The sequence below is a fragment of the Asterias amurensis genome, chromosome 4 (genome assembly GCF_032118995.1).
Source record: "Asterias amurensis chromosome 4, ASM3211899v1".
NCBI lineage: Eukaryota > Metazoa > Echinodermata > Asteroidea > Forcipulatida > Asteriidae > Asterias > Asterias amurensis.
The window spans coordinates 14054849-14075179 of record NC_092651.1 but is presented as its reverse complement, the minus strand read 5'-3'; the positions used below and the strand labels follow the sequence as shown (position 1 = coordinate 14075179).

The following is a 20331-nucleotide window of genomic DNA, read 5'->3' as shown; positions in this document are numbered from 1 at the left end:
AAAAAACCCTGAAAAGTATTGAAGCCATAGTACATGTAAGTCAGTCCTTCTACTCAATGAAATGTTTCTCCTTTTTTCCAAGTAACTGAAGACAGACAAGACTGCCTAGTTAGGATGCGCTTTGAGTTTGATTCCTAGTGGTCAAGTATTAACTGTCATGAGTTCTACTACTCAGGGTTAGAGAGATGCTTTGTGACAGGCAACGTTTCTCGTGGTATTGATGGAGATCTGAGTAATCTTATAGTTCTCTCTTGTAACTCAGGATGGACAAGACTGCCTCGTTAGGATGCGCTTCAAGTTTTATTCTTAGAGGTCAAGTTTTACTGTCATGTGTTCTACCACTCTAGGTTAGAGAGATGCTTTGTGACAGCCGGTTTACGTTTCTCGTGGTATTGATGGAGATCTGAGTAACCTTATTAAGTTCTCTTTACGTTTGATTCTAAGGGGTCAAGTTCAACTTTCATGAGCTCTACTACTCAGGGTTAGAGAGATGCTTCGTGACAGGTTTCTCGTGGTTTTGATGGAAATCTGAGTAATCTTATAGTTCTCGTCGGTTGTAACTCATGAAGTAATCTCTGGGCAAATCACAACTGGTTGCACAAACTGTGTATGACAAGCGTGCAATTTGTGTAATATTTTGGCAAGTTCAAGGTTAACTTTCCTGGTCGAAGTGACTTACTCAGTAACTGATTGTGGCATATGTTGTTTTTGTTTGTGGATATGATGTAAGAATTGAGTTAATGAAATCACACCGTTGGGATTTTGTCGTGTGGGTGTGGATGTCTCACTCTTTAGTGGGAAATGCAAATATAGTCTATATTATTGTAATCATATTGTAGTTTTTGTCAACATTACGTGCAAGCATAATTAATAAGTTGTTCAAGATAAGGTAGTGATATCGTTCTCTGACCTTATTGACCCCTCAGTTTTAAATCCCACTTCAACCTGAGGCTCAACATATTTCATGATCGTCGCCACTGCATAGGTTTCTGCAGACCTTTAGGCTACGGTGCTATTTAAGCAATTTATTTATACCTTGGTTTCAATACCAGAAAAATGTGTAAACATCTCTGTTTGTCAACATCATTTAGGTTTAATAAGAATCATATCGGAAGATGTTGCGTGTATTTCTTAATTTTTAATTTTTCCTATTACTAAAAATACCTTAGGATATACTGTAGATGGCAGTTTACAGCCACAATCAGAGTCCCTGATATGGCCAGTGCCATAATTTCCTCTTTGCCACATGCAGAAAACCAAATGTATTTGACAAAAAGGGGACCAATTTTATCATTCCTCCGTTTCCTTCAAACATGTAAATGTAAAACATGAAGCCGGCATCGATGATAATGTACTTTTGATGACAAAATGTTGTCCTAATATAAGATAAATGAGATGTATTTTAAGCCTTGAATGGATCACCAGTTGGCAGTTCAGTTCCTCATACAAATTAGCAACACATCAATTAGTAAACCCATAATTCTTTGAGATGGGTGGGGAGGGGGCGGGTATAGGAAGAGGTCCTAGTAATAACATCCAACTTGTTTACTTAGTGAGCAAATTAATAAAATTACAATTATAGACCAACAAGTAAGCCAAGTTGCCCTTTGATCAGAATGGAACAGCTCACATGCATGTCCCAATGGGCATGATCAGCGCGTAAAGAATTTTAGATGAAATCCAAGTCAAGCAACATCGACAAGCATCAAGGCGCAAGTAATGCAGTGCAAAACTATCAGACCTGAAATAGTTACATGTAGAGTACAGCATGGGGACCGTATTGGTAGCATTGTAAATGTTTCAACTGTATTCAGTTTCCAAAGGAAACTTTTAATTGGGTTTAAAGATGATCCTAATATTGATGAGGTACCCCAAATGGAACTTCAATTTCTTGCATGCGATCAGTCATTGAATGATTAGGAAATAAGATCGTTTATTTGAATTAAAAATAATTTTCTTAAAGGGAAGGTATACCTTGGGTGATCACTCTTAAAATTAATGGCAATACAAGCCTTTGGTTATAAGCCTACACCAGCTTTAGATATTATAAAACAATGTGGTTAAATGTAAAAGATATAAATTTCTATGGGAATCTGAGGACAGATTATTCTTCCTGCATGGATATTCTTCGCTCTTGAGTTTCGGCGGTCCCTCAAAAACTGTGGTGAAATTTTCACATACTAGTTTTTTTGTATGTAGCTCCGTTTATATAGGATGTTTATATAGGATTAAAACAACGAACTGTTCCAAAAACCAAAGGTATACTTTGCGTTTGATAAATTGTTTTGATACGAAGGCGACAACTTAATTTTCAAAATTGCGGCTGGCTTAATGAGTGTGTTGTGATTCTATGGAGGTGATGAAGGAAATCTAAATGTGCTCTGCCGGTTTTCTCGAAATGACGATCGTTCATACTTTGTTTGAGGTGTCAATTTATTGAGACTGATATATCACTGGAATGCACACTAGCAAACGATCAGACCATGCATCATGTAAAAGTTACAAGTAGTGATGTACTCTTGTAGCGTTGTACTCGTCAGATATCCCAGCTTGTCAACGTGAGCCCCTGTCACACTGCCCAATTAACAGTAAATTTAGTGGTTCTTTTCACATTTAAATTACTAACTTACCTTGGCAAACTCCTGGGAAATGGCCTTTTTGGGGGGTTAAAGCTTCACCTGCTTGGGAGTGTGGTTAAGTGAAATACTGACTGTATTGAAATAAATCACGCAGACTCATTTCAGAATGAGTGAAATTTACCATCCATTCTTTTTGCTTTTCCAAAAGGTAAATTTGTCAGATTTGTAATGATTTGTTTTGTGGTTTTTATCCTCTTTTTGAATGTGTGTACAGAAACACTAACAACATGGCCGGATTCCAAGCAGCACCAGTTGGAGCAGTTGAAGTTGAGCATGACAGTAAGAACTACGGGGTACCAGACCTCATGCTGAAAGGGTGAGTATGTAATGGTGAACCTACGTATCCCCTTTGCAATACGCAGCTGAGAATGTTGAAAAAAGGGTTACTCAAAACTACTTTGAACTTATGATAATATGCCTCTCTTAATATTTATTCATGAGGTACGTCACAATGCTAACTCAAAACGAGGCGATGGGCGCAGCCACTGCAAGTGATGGGGAAGGTGCTCCCATAGCCTCGTTTTGGGTAAGAGTTATGATGTCATGCATAAGTATTAAGAGAGGCGTATGGGAGTCAAAGTAAGCTGTTTTTCTGATTTATGTCTGGTAATATGACTGGATTTGTCACAGGGTGTTGTTACGTCACATGGTTCAGGGCAAGCCTTTGTATAGCAACCTCTAGATAGGAAAGTCTGGTACCATTGTGCCACAGACACTTATTCAGTATTGTTTATGAAATGGGTCAGATAGTCTTGGAATAGTTGGGATGAACACCAATGTTGTTGGCACTTATCATCAACAGTTTAACATAAAAACATTTTCCCTGCAAAGTTTAAATGATTTGAGTTGGACCCAACTGTCAAATTTTTAGGTTTCTCTACAGGTATGTAATATTCATAAAACTTAAACAAATAGCGGGATTAGGGCGGACAACATTTTCTGCAGTTTTTGTCATGAGTTCTGTATCTTTTGAGGCACAATATTATGACCAGGTTTTTTGTTATTATCGACATAAGCGCTCAGGTTCAGTCCTGAGATCCGGGGACGTGATTAAACAAAAGTTTTTCCAAGGGCTTCTGGGATTGCTGCGAGAGGGATGTGTCATGAGTGCCGTTTCTAAAAGTGGCTTTTGTTTTTTGATTCCGCTTGATTGGGATGCTATAAATACACTCTGAGCATGTCTGCTACGTTAGCAGATTTGGCAATGTGCCATGCATGAAGCAAACAGTTCCAACATCGTCTGTTTTGGTATCCAACTTTGTTTCACGTCAAACTTTGTGTGCGTTTTACCAGGTTCACCATGGATTTTGTTTTGATTGGTCCTAGAAAATTTGCTTTGGGGTTGTAGTTATAAGTTTCAGTCAAATTGATATTGTTTAATTTTGAATGCTTGTAAACAACCATGGTTAAGTTTCCTTTTTATTGTAATTGTGAACAATGAATTGTGTGTGCTGTGCACACACGTACCCTTGTGCTTCGGAACTTGGTGTTTGCTAATTTGATTGGCAACAAAAACCTAATTAAATTTGTTGTAATGTGTACAAAGGCTCCACTTTTTTAATGATAAGCAGAGAATTTTTGTAAGGTTCCAGGTGTATCCTTTTTAAATGTTCCATTTTTATCAAAGCAGACAGGAATAGCCTGTTGCTAAATATTTTAGATGGTTCAGGTGATTTTGTCTGTTCACACAACCTTGTTACCTCCAGGTTTATAACAAAAATGGAAGTGATTGACGTTGACTACTAAAATTAAGGCGCACCGTTGCGGTTTTAGGCGAGGGGGTTACCCCGAGCCTAGCAGACACTAGACGCTAGAAGTCGTCTTGAGGATAAATGGACACAACATCAACCGGTAGTGGAGAGAGATTTCGTAAATCAGAACAAGCTGAGGAAGGTCTCGGTGGCACAGCCAAAACTCACTCGTATCCATTGGGTTGTCACGCACAGGTTATCCGGACTCTGTCTTGTGTCATTAGCGTGTGTGCGCCTTGACGACTCATATCCTAGGATGGGTTGTTGAAAGGGGGGGGGGGGTGGGTTTGTAAGTGAGAAAAGACTAGATCATACTTCGCTTCAGTCATCCTCAGGAAAATGACTGTTAAGATGTGTGGGTATTTATTACTCTGCAATGTGCGGTTAAGGGCAATGGTGTTAGTTATCTCGTGAGCATAAGTGGAACATGGACTAATGTAGTGTCTGTGTCCTACATACCTTAAGGCCGAAGGCTCAGTTGTATGTGAGGTAGTTGTTTGGCATACACAGGTATACCTAGCATGGTATGGGGCATGCACTCTCCAGGCATGCACTCTCCAGGCATGCACTCTCCAGGCATGCACTCTCCAGGCTACACTTTGGTTCCTCTGTACAAAGAGTAACTAAGAGTTAAGGATTAATTTTAAATATCTCCCTGGTACATGTAGTTTTATAAAATCTCCCTTTATTGCAAAATGCAAATGTTGACAGTTCCGCCCTCCGCTGTAAGAAGTGCAAGCCTGATATTTCATGGGCGCAACTCTCCCCTGGTGATTGCCTTGGTGCCACTTAAAATGATCCAGTAGAATTTTACAATTTCCTCCTTTACAAAGGAGAAAACACCTTGGTGCCCCTGCCATTTCAGAACCAAAGCATCAGGCCTGGAAGAGTGTAAAGGAAGTTGTCCAGATAGACTCAATCATGAATGGCTTAAAATCAGCAGGCCACTGACGCAAGGTGAAGTAAAACCTCTGAGCCACTAAGTTTTAATTGGAGGATGTGTACAAGTTTACAGCTCACTACAGGTCTTGATTAATTGATTAATTACTACGTGTTCCTTCTGTCCCTCCGCTGCACGTGTGCATGTTCTGTATTTCCTTAACAAATTCTGGTGAGGAAATTTAGCATTTGTCGCAATTACACAATGAATAAAGTACAAATATTGGCGGTTAAGTCGGATCATATTACGCTGGAGATTAATGAGGAAGTAGAGTAGCTTAAAATCAAGATCTCTGTGTATAATCACAGGCTTTTTTCGGAGGACAAATTTGACGTGGTTCGGATATTTTTGCGATGGGTGGAGTCGTGGAAAGTGAAGTTGTGGGGAAATTATGGATATAGGTTGGTTTACCACAATATGAACTACCTTGACCTGGGTGGAGGCAAAACAGGTGTGGGTCCTGTCTGTTGACAATGGCTGCTGTTCCAAAGATTTGTGAAGGGGTTATCGATAGGTTACTGTGACCCACTGGTTACAAGTCCATGTTTAACAATTTATCAGTATTATGTATCCATTTATGTGTTTAGCTGTAAGCAAAGGTGTTTGTTCGTTCATACCAAATGCAACAGCTTTCTTGTTGAGTACACACATGTACACTTGTTTGATTTGATTCGCAGATTTTGAATCGTGATATCGATGGTAAAGTCTTTCAGTTGAATTTGACTTGCACTATGCTTGAGGTTGTACACATCCCTAGGGAGTTTGGAAACTTTGAGAGTTGGTTAAAGTTTTACATTTTGTTATTGGGTACAATTATTCAATCGTCTAGCTTTTTAGGGGGTCTGGGGTTTGAATACCATCCAAGTAGTACATGTATGCCTGTGACTACGAACATACTTAATTAGCAGTGCATTGCACATGAATTTAAAAAATACAAATCTTTATCTTTGCTGCAAGTTGTTGTCTGTTGTCTTTTTCGAAAGATGCAAGCAAATTTAGTAAAAGCAAAGGCTAGTAACAATCAGGGTGTGATGATGCATGTGTGGAGTCCCCCACCCCCCCCCCCCCAATAAAACAAATAAAAAAATGAAAAAAAAGAGAGAGAAATGATTCACCCTCCTTCCCAGGGTCGGATAAATGTTACTCGGAGTGTCACATGCAGTGTGTTGTACAAAACAGAACCAGGTGGTGGTATATCTTTAACATATGTATACAGACTCAGTGGTTGTTGGTCTAGTCCCTAACCCCCCCCCCCCCTTCCCAAACTATCAATAGTTGGCACACTTCCAGCAGATTTGTATTTGGACTGAATCATTGTTGGAGGGGTGTGTTTCGGCAGTTGTGACAAGTATCTGTGTAGAGTGGTTGATGACTACCCCTTCCTCCAAAACACATGGACCATCCTAACTATATTATTTTATTCATTGTTATAGAAAGCACCCATTTTTGGTTCAATGTTTGTGATGCACAATACATCCATAACATTTTACATTTTGCTTGTGAAAATTTCTGCTCAATTTGACGTTATGATGGTACAAAGCTTCCCTTCAAATATTACTTGCTGAGGTGCTGTAGTTTTTGAGAAATTAGTAAAACAATGTCGCAAAATTAATTGTGGCATCAGGAGCTTAATTTTTTTAAAGCATGTACAACCTATTAACAAGACACCCCTGTCAAAAACTTGATGTCTAATGAAGCTGAAACTTCTACAAGTAAATTATTTTACAATGAGTAGGGATTCATGTCATGGCCAAAACTTGATCCACAAAAGGTATCAAAACCCTGTAAGGATTAACTGAAACAGTTGTTGGTTACTCTGTGGTTGAACCGTTTCTTGGGAGTTTGTGTCCTTGATGCTTGCCCAGGGAGAGAGCAGTGAAATTAGGGGTGGCTGGGACCCACTTCCCAAAGCACTTTGGATAGATTATCAGATTTCGGTTTTTGATCAATGATTGTTGGAACCAGATGGACTTTGATCAGGTCTAGACCCTACCTTAGGAGGCCTTAAGAGGTCTTTGTTGTTGTTTTGGCTGTCGCTTTCGATGCAGTTTAACTTTGCTTTGGGTTGAGCAATTTGAGGAGATTTGTTGTGGTAAATCTGAACAGATTTTCCAATTTTGTTAAAAACCTGTCTCTGTTTTTTTTTCTTTAGGCGAGATACATGTACGTCATTCATGTATGAGTGGATGGGCTATTTCTTCTTGTTGGGATTTTCAGCCTTCCTTAAACCATCTCAACTCCTTAGGAGTATGCAGCACATCCATCCATCTTTACCCTCTCATGTAGGGCCTACTCATTTACTCCTGGGTGATGAGAAGCAATTAAAGTTATGGTGTCTTGCTTATGAACACTGGTGTCATGAGCGGAACTCGAACCCACTGTCCAATGACTCAACTATCGGCATTTTGAGTTTTATGCTCTACACCTCTCGAACATTCCTTTTTCCAAAATTGTGTATGTGGTTCAAAATTTTAAATTCAATTAAACCAGTAGGAAGAAAACAAACTTTTGTAAAATGAGTACATTACAAAACTGAATTTGACCTTGGAGCCCCTTCTTTTAGTTAGGAAAATCGTTCAGGTGATCGATTTTTGTACTGCTGTGTGCGAATTCAGCAAGAAATTGTCACAGGTGGATTCGCCATTCTGCACATGTCCTTGCAACCTTTGTACACAGATTGGTCATCGTTGGTCATAATACCTTCTGACAATGAGCATAACCCTGGTAACCTGTTACGCCATTTCTGACCTGCAGCTGCCCTCATGCACTCATCACTGGTACCCCTTGTGGCGGTGACCAGTTGTCAAGATCTCACGACATCCAAAACGGCGGTCATTGCCCACCTCTACTGCTGAGGCATGCTCTAGAGGAACACTCTCTAGCCAGCCATATGGAATTCCAATAGAGGTCATAATAAACGTACCCTCATATCAGTACATGTGGTTTATTTCACCCTCTCACTCTGTCCTTACATCAAGCATAACATTTAGGGGGAAAATTAAGCTCGAGGATTAAGATTCTACCCCAGACGTGGTCCTTGAGGATTTGTCTCAAAAACCCACCTCTCCAGCCACCCCCCCTACAATTTGGCTTCCCTGTTGTTGCCTCCGGATATTTTTCTTGACAAACAATAGATGGACAGTTGTTTTAAAAACAAAATGATTTACTAAATTTAGTTGGGCAAAAAATAGTTAGCGGCCCGTGGCGGTTTGACTAGAGCAGAGTGTTTCTCCAAAGCTAATTGACAACACAAACATTCGTAAACGTGTATACTGGTGTAACAGAAGCAGTCAAATGGAAAGAGTTGGGAAAAAAGAAGAAATTATTTGATCCATGATACATAAACTTAGGAGGGGCCTAAAAACAAACAAAAAAAGTTTGTGGGAATGATTTGTGGCGTCTACCAACGAGTTACCCAGTTAGGGGCAATCGATTTTAAAGTTGGCATTATCACAAATAAGAACAATGAACAAGGTAAACATCCCTCTATACTGACAATTGTTATCTTGTCACAATGTCACAATGATATGTACGCCACTTCATTGCGTTACGTATATTGGTTGGTACTTCAGCCAGAACTCTTTCATCAAACATTACATTATGCTATAAGTAACATTGTTCTTTGCCCAGAACAGAAGAAATAACATTATTAGATTTCCATTCAGTTATTAAGTAATTGTTAAGCGGCCTGTCTGGACAGGTCTCTCTCTTCTAACCTCCACCCCTTCCCAGGGGACCTGCCCAGAAAACTCTGTCAACAAACCCCCGGCAGAGTTGCAGCAACAGGTGGGAGTGAGAGAAGAGAGAGAAAGAAAGAGGTTGGGATGGCGTCAGCCAGACCTTGTCATATGGTTTAATGGTTAATATTCGACGAGGGTGCACGCGATGATATTATAATATTTCCTCCGAAAAAATGGAGGGAGATAACGAAAAGTGAACCAGTTAAACAAAGTACAGGATTGGGAATTATAAAAATAAAAAAAAGTATGCAAGCATATCGTCACCATTTTCACAAGGAGACGCAAACTTTCGTATTTGGAGAAAACCTCATTTAAAGTTAAACTATCTTTTAAACCATTGTTTTGGACACCGTCTGCCAATTAAGCATTGACATTTTACCAAGCATGACACTGGAAATGTGTTAAATCATGCAAATTTGTTTTTACTTTAATCATAGTGAGTTTAATTAAAGAGTAATGAACTGTACAACACAAGTGAGTCCTCTTGACAAATACGCGGACGGGGTCTGTGTGTGTAAAGGGTCTGCTCATGAATACTCAAATTTAATTTGGTCATCATTACAAGGTATCTAAGTCTTTGAAGGTAGGGTCATACTTTGGAAATTCCCCCCCCCCCAAAAAAAAAAAAAATTAAAAAAATTGTGTTATTCCCCCCCCCCCCCAAACCCCCCCTCCCAAAAAAAAAAAAACAAAAAAAACAAAACAACATTAAATGTATGAGGCAATTGAAACAACTGAGCTCATCCTAATTTTGTTTTAACATAAAAAAATAAAGTGCATTTGTGTTAAACTCTTTATGTAACAATGTTGCACGCTACCACTTCAAAGCCAAACCTGACCCTGCATTTAAAGTGATTTATTAGGGTCAATAAATTACGAAAAGTTGAAGGCCAACATGACAACTCTTTTAAGGTCAATTCGAACAAAAATTTATAACAAATTTTTCCGATAACCAATTAAATTTTAACTGTCTTGTCCTTGTTACAAATTATGCAAGGTGATGGGTGCTACAGAGTTCCCAAAACTATGGTTTTTTTATCCTGTTGGCCCCGAAATGTCCATTCATTGCACCTCAAGATATAAATTTCCTCTCCCCTGGACCATCTGTTGATTGTCAGTCCACAATCAGGTTCCCTGAGTAGAACAGCACATCTACATTGTAGGTGGGGAGATGTGACAAACAAGTGTAAAGGATTTGGTGAAACAAGTTTCTGGGGGTTTTGGAAGCATGAGTGTTGGGGCGGGATTTGATGTACTGACTTGTTAATTCCTGTCACATTTTTTTGTCAGTGGATAGCTGTTGACGATTGTGATGATGTCTTCCTCTGGCAGATGTTTTACAGTGAAATAAATTATAAACCAGTTGTCATCAAGGAAATCTATTCTTTAAATCTGACTTTAAACCCCTTGCATGTGAGGTTCAAAGTTATACTGTGCCCTCACTGAATTCACAGTAAGACTGCACAGTGGGTACGCGACAGAAGGAAGATTGCTCCAAATCATTGGTCCAGCCACACTGAATGCTGTGCTTTTTGACTAAGAACTTTATTTGCATGGGAATCGTTCAAGTGAGTAGTGATGTCTAGTGTGGACCAAATAAAACGTGGAGGAGTGTAATATACTTGTATGACGTAAATTGGAAAGATATCTAGGACAAGTTTTGATCAAGCATTTAATAAACTAAAAGTTTAAAATGAAGCCATTCTGTCAATGGTACCACAGTTCAACAAATTGCATTAATTTATACAACCCGTGTGTGCTTTTGGCTTGGTTTTGGTCAGGGTTGAGGTTTGGGTCTGTGTTCCCTTCCAACTCCTGGTAACCCTAACACCCATAACAGGTGTATAGCCGAGCTTCCTTGTTCCACTCGACATCCAAACCACAATCTTAACAAATCCTCTGACATGGGTTGCTTGTTATTTCCTCCAGAACAGTCCTGCCGATTATTTTCTTGTTCCCCTTGATTTCCAGTGGCATTGTCCAGCAACTGATTTAGCAATCACACAACAGCTGGGTCCCGGAAACATAATCTACAAGATGTTCAAAGGTTAAATATGATATTCAGGTTTTTTTTCCCCAGTCTTTGGGGATTTCTTTTTCTATTATTATTATTATATACATTTTTTGCAAACATCCCAGACACGGACTTAACAGGTGGCCTCTCAGGGCCATTCAACCTTTTGAGATAATTTAGTAAAAAGTCTGTGAGTTTTCAGAGTCCTAATGTTTGATTTTTTTTCTTGATAATATTTTTGTAGAAGTGCTTTCAATTTATTTATTTGCTATTTTAAACGATTTCGTTAAACATTAATGGGCCAATCGTTTATTATTTTCATCCAGTATGGGTTTGCTTTCGTCATTTTAAATGAAATTAAGAAAGATGGTGTAGAACATAACATTATTGAGCTCCGGGAAGATTTAATGCTGGTTCATACTTCAGGCAAAATATGAAAGCGAAGCGAATTCCCTGCATCTCAACTGGAAAACAGCCTATATACTTGGTGGTTAAAGGATTTGGTGCCTTTGAGCTTGTTAACTCTCTACTTTTGAAGGATATTGGATGAATTGGGCTATGTGTAAGCAAAAGGGCCTTGTATGTTTTGGGTTAAGGAATGACTTCCATTCGGATGAAATATTTGTGAACAAGATGACGGTGAGTCCTCTCTAGGGAAATTACTTATTATATTAGGAAGAGATAAAAATAGGAAATGAAATGCCAATCGAGTCTAAAATAAACCACACAACACCAGTCAGAAATGAATTTGAAATTACACAGAGACCGAAAGCAGGTGTAAAGATAAACCCGTCACTAAACAGGTGTAGGCGTTTTCTCCTTGTTGGTCAAGTTTCCTTAAAACGTTGATGTCATTCACACCATTGAGGCAAGGCGGAAAGGATTGACTCACTTATTAGCACTAATCATTGTGTGATCATGAGTGGAAACTTAATGACCCCGTATGAAGAAATCAAACTATATTTATAATTTCAAGAATAACATGTGTTAACAATTCCAAGTAGTATGCAATAAAAAGGATATTTTCAATTGGATCTGTGACGATTCAGTGGCGTACATGTACCTATAAAAGACCAAAAGATTGGACATCATGCATGGGGTGAAAGATCGTTTACTTTGAGAGCATTGCATATTGAAATATTTCTAAGGGTGCTTTTATTATTCATGGCATTATTATTGACCCCTTTTCTTTGGACGGAGGTTGGTGGCCCACCATACACCAACAGGTGATAAGCACAGCACACGCAGTGCCTTTCCCCCCAAGTCCTACAGGAAGGGAAAGGCATGCTACTTGGGTGGGACTTGAACCCCAAACCCCCCGCACTATAGAGCAATCACCCCCCCCCCCCCCCTTGAAATAGAGTTTTAGGTTTTGATTGTTTGTAACCTTAATCCTCTCGATGAGATGGCCCAGAGAAGAATAGTTTTCTTTCCCATAATAGTCCCTGTCCTCTTTAATAGAGAGAGTTTGTATTTGCTTTTAAAAAGTGTGACATGTGATGTCTCAGGCCCAGGGAGAACTTTTATGCATACAGGTTTTACTGACTATGACATGTTTATGGCACAACAAGCGAGTTCATGCTCTTCTTAATTTCTTATCTAGAAACCCCTGCAGCTAAAGCGTGGCGTTTCTCCAAGTTGTCCTCCCACTTGCGGTGATCAAATCTCACATTTTACTACGCTTTGGTCCCAAGCCACTACTTTCTATCAAACTAAGCAGATATTTTGTGTTTTTTTTTTAGAGGACCACAAGCTGGTGTGGGCGGGTACAGGACCGCATGTTAAAACCCTGGGAGATTCCGTGCAAATTTTGCAAACTTTTGAGTTAAGTTGGGGGTGGAGGAGGGGGGGGGGGTGTTCGTTAACACCTGGGAAGTTTATGTCCAGGGCACTTTTGCTTTTCTTTCCTTTTTTTAGCCGTTTTGTTAAGTTGTGTACAAGCTGTGCAATGTAATACCCATTGCTCGTAAATGCGTCACAGAGCCTGGGGGACACTAAGGTAATTTCCTACTTCCTTGGGTCATAGGTCTTCATCGGTGAGGTCATGAAGAGAGGGGAGTAAAAGGACTTGATGGATTAGCAAATGGTTAGAGTGTGTGGTAACTGCTGACCCCTTTGTGTCAGTCATCCCGGGGAATTGGCTCTTTGGTTTCGTGGAATTGCTCCCTGCGGGAAAACTAAAAGTAGACGTTTTTTTCTCCCCCTCTTCATTGATCGAGCATTATTTGTAGACTTCCAATGGCACGTGCATGTACTGAAGGGTTTGATTGAAGAGCAGCAATGAATAAGGAAAATAACCTTGAAATGACAAACCAAAATTCATCAATGGAAAAGTTACAAGGAGAATTTTGAATCTGAATTCATACTTGCTTTATGTCTGCTAAAGTTGTGAAACAAAAAGAGCCGTTGTTTTCTTCAGGTATAAATTATGCTCAATGAGCTATGCCTGTCCGGTGCTTTGAAATCCATAACTCTAGGGGTTACCAAAAGTTGAAAATACCATCATCTCAACAGCCACCTTACAATTTGGATCCATATCACAAATTTTTGTCAGTAATGGCTCTAAACCCTGGTTTTTCATCTGAAGTACCCAGTTGATTAGAAATCAATAACAATCTGGAAACATTTTAAAATCAATAAAGACACCTTTTAAAGATTCAAATTTTGTTGGTGTCCATTTGTGAATGCTGTGGCCAGGGATGCGGTTGGTACCCACTGTCACCTTGCAAAACATTGACGGTCATCGTGGTTCAGTGGTTGGACTGCATGACTTGCAATTTTAGGGTTGTGGATTCGAATCCCCAAGCTAACTTCTGATTTCACAATGACTAGAATAAGCTTGGGCGATATCGATTTATTTTATTCACGATATATCGCCGACAATATATCACGATATTCGATATAATCGCGATTAATGAAATTTGACATCATCAGTCTTAAAACTCCAAGTGAAAGTTGTAGAAGAGACAGTCCTAGTATAAGAGAGGTGTTCTAATGACCTATTCTTCTGGTTTTACTCCAAATCTATGGGGTATCAGCTAGCAAATACATCGCGATATTTAATCGATATATCGATATATCGCAATTATCGCGATTATCGCGATATATCGCGATATATCGCGATATATCGATATTTCGATTAAAACCAAATCCATCCGATATAGAAATCGTGTCCAAATTAATATCGCGATGATCGATAATATCGTGATATCGCCCAAGCTTAGACTAGAATAAGTATTGTCGTCTGGTTACTGAATCACAATTTATTGATTTGTGCCATTCATATTCATGTTAAACCATAAACCAATGTTTTTGTGAGAGAGATTGGCTGTTGCCACCTCGACATTTGTATCCCTCTTTGTGAGTTTGCCTAGTTCCCTTGACGGGAAGATCATCTAAACAAAATAGACAAACAAATGTTTTTGATGAAAATGCCATGACAGTTTTTTGCTGTGTTCTCAATAAGCAGCGGAGTATTAAACTGAAACTTCCACAGGAGACTGTTTGTTCTCGTTAAATTTGCCGGTAGATCGACATTACATTGTGAAATACCAAACAAAAACCTCACCTTTTAAATAAAAGGTAAAAGATGCTAAATTTATTTGTGAACTATTTGCTATCGCTGTTTGACGAATGATTTTCATGCACCTGTCTGTGTTTCTAATTTTCTGTTTTTGCATTGTTGCAAATGAACATTTCGTCTCTTTCAGTCCTCATCAAATTTCATTACCTCTTTTAATTATGACTTCCTGTGTCTGTCTGGTTGTTTGTGAGCGCACAGTGTCTCAAATTTACCCCCCCTGTCTGAAACAATTGCAGAGGGAGTAAGTCCAGGCCCCAGGCCCCCTCTATTGTCTCTTCATCCCTTGGGCATTGTTTTCTAGTCTGTAAGCATTTCAGGTGGCCATCAGGCTGTTCCGGTCATTGGCGGCCAGCAGGCTCTCATAAGGGTTGTCTTCCTGTGTTTGTTACTCAGCTTTTTAATTTGCGTTGCCTTAATGTGTTGTTTTTAATTTTACGTGTCTATGTCTCTGTATTTTTAGCTCTGTTGCTTTATTTGATGAAGTAAATTTAGACGCTTTGTATTTTTGGACTATTAACGATTTAAAGAATATTAATTTTGGGTTTTACCCATACACCGATATGTGTTAGCACTGTATACTCAGTACTTTCCCGAGTCATGTGAAAAAATATCACAGGCATGTTACTCGGGTGGGATAGTAATTCTCATTGCAAAACTTGAGAGAAACTTTGCAGGCATCAATAGCCCCTTCCCTTCATAAATCAACCCATGAATTGTATTCATGCATGCGTACAGACCCTGTTGATTGGCAAACACCGTAGAATGTGCACCAAGTAGACGCACAAGCGCACAATCGCGTCTGCATCATGTAGCCATTAGCTGCATAATAACATTGCCAACCAGGGGAAAGGATTAGGGATTAGAAAGGTCACAACCAGGGACCAATGTCATGGAGCTGCTTAAGCACAAAAAGTAGCTGCACATCACAAATATGCTTACCTGAATAAGGTTACCAACCAAAACAATATAGTGTCACTTGTACCACATGTGACTGGTATTCTGCTCGTTTTGCTTAGCAGTACATTGTTAAGCAATATTCAGTGCGCAGATGCAATTGACCTTCATGAATCCTCTTGAAATCTGGGGTTGCTCTAGACTTGATGTTTATGGTCATTCAAAAGCGTGGTCAATGGTCAAAGTAAATCTGGAAACTTTTTCTTTTCTTTTCCTAGGGGGGGGGGGGAATGGATTTATAATTTTTGTGTCCCTAATTCAATCAGCCTAAAAAATCTGCTGATATCATTTGTAACATAACCATAGAGACTCTGATGCGTTTTAGCATCAGGGCATGGGTTCAGCAGAAGGTCCTTGGTTTATCCTTATGAGGATTGAATGGAAAGTCAATCAACTTGTTTTGTTGATGGGTTTCTCTCCCCCCTCTGGGCGAAGCGTGTCACAAAATCTTCTGGCGCTGAACGCGTTGAGGTCTTCACCAGACCCATTATCAGCTACTCCCAAACTCAAGTAAATTTGTATACAAAGTACCAGGTATTTGCACTTAATTAGGAGTCAGCGTAAGTGCAAGTGGTAGTCCTACTTTCAACAGCTTCATGGTTTTTTGTTGTGGATTTGGAAAGGGAATACGTGAAAGATCCTCTGGGAAACTTATTGTGTCACAATGGAAAGTGAACTTTTCAATATAGTACAGTGTACCTAAAGATAGATTGGTTGATTGATTAATTGATTGATTGATTGATGGGTAGATATTTATGTCAGTGTTACTTCAATCAGTATAACAGCATTGAATAATGCTGTGGCAGAATAGATGTTTTGGGGAAAATTTGTCCTAAATTATGTCTCACCCTTACCCCAGCTGCATACAGTGTCTAATAAAACTTGTGTGAGCAAGCACACACCACTTCTCAAGCTGAAAGCTAGTAAAAACTGTACAGCCTACTTTGTTTAAAATACTAAGTGTTAACTCCTTTTCAGGAAAAAATAAAGAAAGAAAATACATGTTAAACTGATTTTTAGTGTGTGAATGTAACTTCATTTGACCGTTAATCTAGTAGCGATCATTTCGTCTTTTACTGTTTGGGTTTTAAAGTCTGTTTTTTGTTTGGGGGGGGGGGGGGTTGAGCTGTTCACTTAGATCAATATTGTCAAAGTAAATGATAACTTTCTTGACTGAATGAGTAGATGTCATCCTAGGGAAGGCAAGTTGGTTTATGGTCAACACCGTGTATGTAAGTAATCTCTTCCTGGAAGAGCAAGTGCATGTTGTTCTGAATGGAAGCAATTCTGAGATTTTGAAGAGACAGACTTTTTTTACTTCATAAATAAAGCAAGCAAGCACAGAATCCCAGGAGGCTGTCCCATGAACAAACAAACACAGTGCAGAAAGGAAAACATTTACACATAAAACAATTGGCCAACCGACAATACAGAGATAACACAGGTGGGTGTCTGGCCATGTTCAAAACAGGAAAGCCTATAGAGCAATATCCTTAAAGATGTTCCCCCCTCCTCAATCATGCTCGATGATGATTGAGTTACGCCATGAGCCACATTTACCCCCCTCCTGTACACACAGGTAAACTCTGCAGGTAAATTCTTCAATTTTCACCCTTTCCTTTTTGAATCCATCAAGGTCTCTGCAGATAACTAGGTTTTGTGTCGGCCTCGCTACCATTGGCTGCGTGCCATATAGATACCTCTCATCACTACCCCCAGGTAGAGTAGATGTACTGGCACACAATGCTGATTGGCTCCCCATAGTGACTGATTTGCGCACACGTTTGTTTATAAATCTTTTTTTTTAGCATTTGTATAGCGCTTGTAGGACTCTAGGTACGTGTGTGTCAAAATGAGTAGTTTATCTTTTGAATGAAAACTTTTGATTTTTTTAAAAAGCTGTCAGGAGAGCTACAATATCTAAGCGTGCTTTGTCTGCACATGCTCAATAGGTCCTTTCCGGGAAATATGCAAATTGCACATCACGCGTGCGCACTAACCTTATACTGGTGGACATAGAGGGAACAATTGCACTTTGTGTGTCTGCCTAGTGCACAACTATGGCACTGATAGCTTCTAATATGTGAATGTATTGTAAATAGCGTATTTCATGGGAAGGCTCATTAGTACATGTCAAATTGCATGAATGTGTAAAATAATGAGGCGGATAAGCAGACTGTGGCAATGGCACTAGCAAAACCAAGAAAACAACAAATGAACAGGTGAAAGTACAGGTTGACAGTTTGGGAATGGATGTTTATGTTTTGGGTTTGAACTTTCTGTTTAGGTTCATACATGTGTGTGTTATTTACAAGATAATTACTGCTAATTGATAACATTTGTTCACCCAATCTTAGAGGATATGAGGTGTACAAAACATACATGGAGGTGCCATGCTTAAAACAAAATTAGCATCATGTTCAAACATTTTAGTACACAGTCAAAAATGTCTTGGGGATGTCTTAGGGTTGAACAAAGACAAATTGACTGGAGCAGGGTATGAACCAACGACCTCCACATTAACATGCCGGGGCTCTACTAATCCAATTGAGCTACTAGTCCTGTGTTGGCAGTCTCCGTGTTTTGTCAGTAACTTTTTTTTGGGGTGCCAGTCAGAAGCCATATAACCATTAGCTGCCTTGTAGCCAGGGATCACACTCAAGTTTAAGATACAGTCTGGGAAGCAGCAACCAGGGAATGTCTCTTGTGGTTTATGATCTGATATTAGTAAAAATAGTCTTGAAATCTTTCTTTCCGAATCCAGGCATTTTACCTCAAAATGCATGTAAGCTGAACATGCGCCTCTGTCCCAATGGTGTTCCTAAAAATAAAGCAATGTAGGTTATCAAGGGCACAGGCTTGATTGAAGAGTTAATATTTTTTCAAAAATGTGCTAGTCATTTTGAAAACTGCTCATATCATTAGTGCCTGGAAAGTTGGTGGAAGGTTGGTCGAAAGATTTGATATGCTGTATGCATACAACGGTAAAAGCAGTAGCCCTGGTTGACACATCTGTACAAACAGAGTTTGCAAATTCTGTTGTATGTACTGTTGTACTGAAGCGGTTATTGACCTCTTGATGATTGCAATTAAAATATATGCTAACTTGAGTGCCAAGGGTGTTTTTCCATCAGTGAAGACAAATATAATTTTTTACTTAAATCACTGAACCCCCTGGCAACAGGTTTCCTACACCCCTCATCTACAGTACAACCCAGACGAAAACTTCCCCCATAGGAGCTCCAGACAGCCAAAAATGTTTCCCCCTCCCTCACCCATCTCTACCTTGCCTCAATCTTCATGTCTGCCATGATTAGGATGATCAATGAAGGCTGATGTGACCACCTCCCTTCCTGAATGGTCCTTCCACTGCCCCCTGCCATCGACCCCCATCATCATCAGAGTTGGCACAGACATCCTTGGTGTGGTCCGCAATTTTTAGTGATGGTGACATCCCAATTTTAGGGTGTGGGGGTAAGAGGGGAAGATTGTTGTTGGATTAGGAATGGTCAGCCTAGTTCATGACCTGGTAATCTCAAGGTGACCTTGAGACAGGGGAATGGGGAATGGTGGAGGGGGTAATTGGAGGCTTTGTAAGGGACATGTGTCCAAATGAAGGAGGAGGTAATATTATGTTGAGTGATAGGGAGTTTGTTTATCTAGCAGGTAGTGTCTGGGTACCAAGCACTTTGTATCGATTTTGTAAAAGCGCTATATAAATAAGGCTATTATCATATTAATACTGGCAGGGTTTAGGCCAGTGAAAGTTAGTTTCTTGTCAGTGCCCGAATGCCTAAAAATATTGAATTGTTGTGCACCTTTAATTTCCATAAAACATGAATAGCACATTGTGTACATAATCCTTTGTCTCTTACTTGAAAATCTGATGACTGAATTAAATGTTCTTATTCCCCCCAAAACAGCAGAGGAAAAAAAAACAAAATAACACCAAAACATGATAGTTTTACCATCCCTTTAAGAAGCATGTATTCTCAGCGTTTCGTATTATGCAACTATTCGATTACATGATTCCCATCCGTTAGATCTCTTATTTGTTTATACTGCATGATGTGGTTGTGAAGGTACCCTGAGATCAGAAATAAATGTTGTGAATAGATTGAAGGAGTGAAAGATGGAATGGTTGGGGGTTGAGCGGCTGGTGTTTTTCTAACCCATTTCTTGGAGGAAGCACTCGAGACAAGTGGTAGGCAGCCAGCGTTTGCGTAAAATAGCACCCCCCCCCCATGACATGAGGGGGAGGACCTGTCACGTCAAGGAATTGAATTCTGATAACGCGATCTGAGGTGAGTGGGGGATGGTGCTGAGAAATGGCCTCGGCCAACAGGACCATGAATTCTCGTCTCCCGTTGATTTTGGTGCTGTTCTTGAAAACAAGTGATGAGTGAGCTGGAGGTGTCAAATTTTTTTAGGGTGGGGGGGGGGGGGGATTGGAGGATGTCATCTTTCTGATAAGGTGTGATTATGAGGAAACAAAACTGGAAATGGTTTTCGTTACTTCGATTCAGCTGTCTGAAATTATGTTTTGATTTTACTTAGCAAGGTGGGGGAATTTCAGGCATGGAATTAAATGGACTCGAGGCCATCGTTATTGGCACAACTCTGAGCATGCAATTTTTTTAGTTAACTAAGGAGCCAACCAAAGTTTTAAACATTTTCCGGGAAAGAGAGTGGGAGGGGGGGGGGGGGGCG

At 39.7% G+C, this 20331-nt stretch overlaps 1 protein-coding gene across 1 annotated transcript in view; it reads left to right on the top strand.

Annotated features, from left to right (window-relative positions):
* The window catches only part of LOC139935925 (proteasome maturation protein-like), a 62333-nt gene that overhangs the window by 20579 nt on the left and 21423 nt on the right, over nt 1–20331 (top strand). Inside the window, exon 2 of the mRNA XM_071930562.1 lies at nt 2854–2955. Within this exon, the coding sequence (XP_071786663.1) occupies nt 2854–2955 (102 nt within the window). The remainder of the gene's footprint in view (nt 1–2853; nt 2956–20331) is intronic.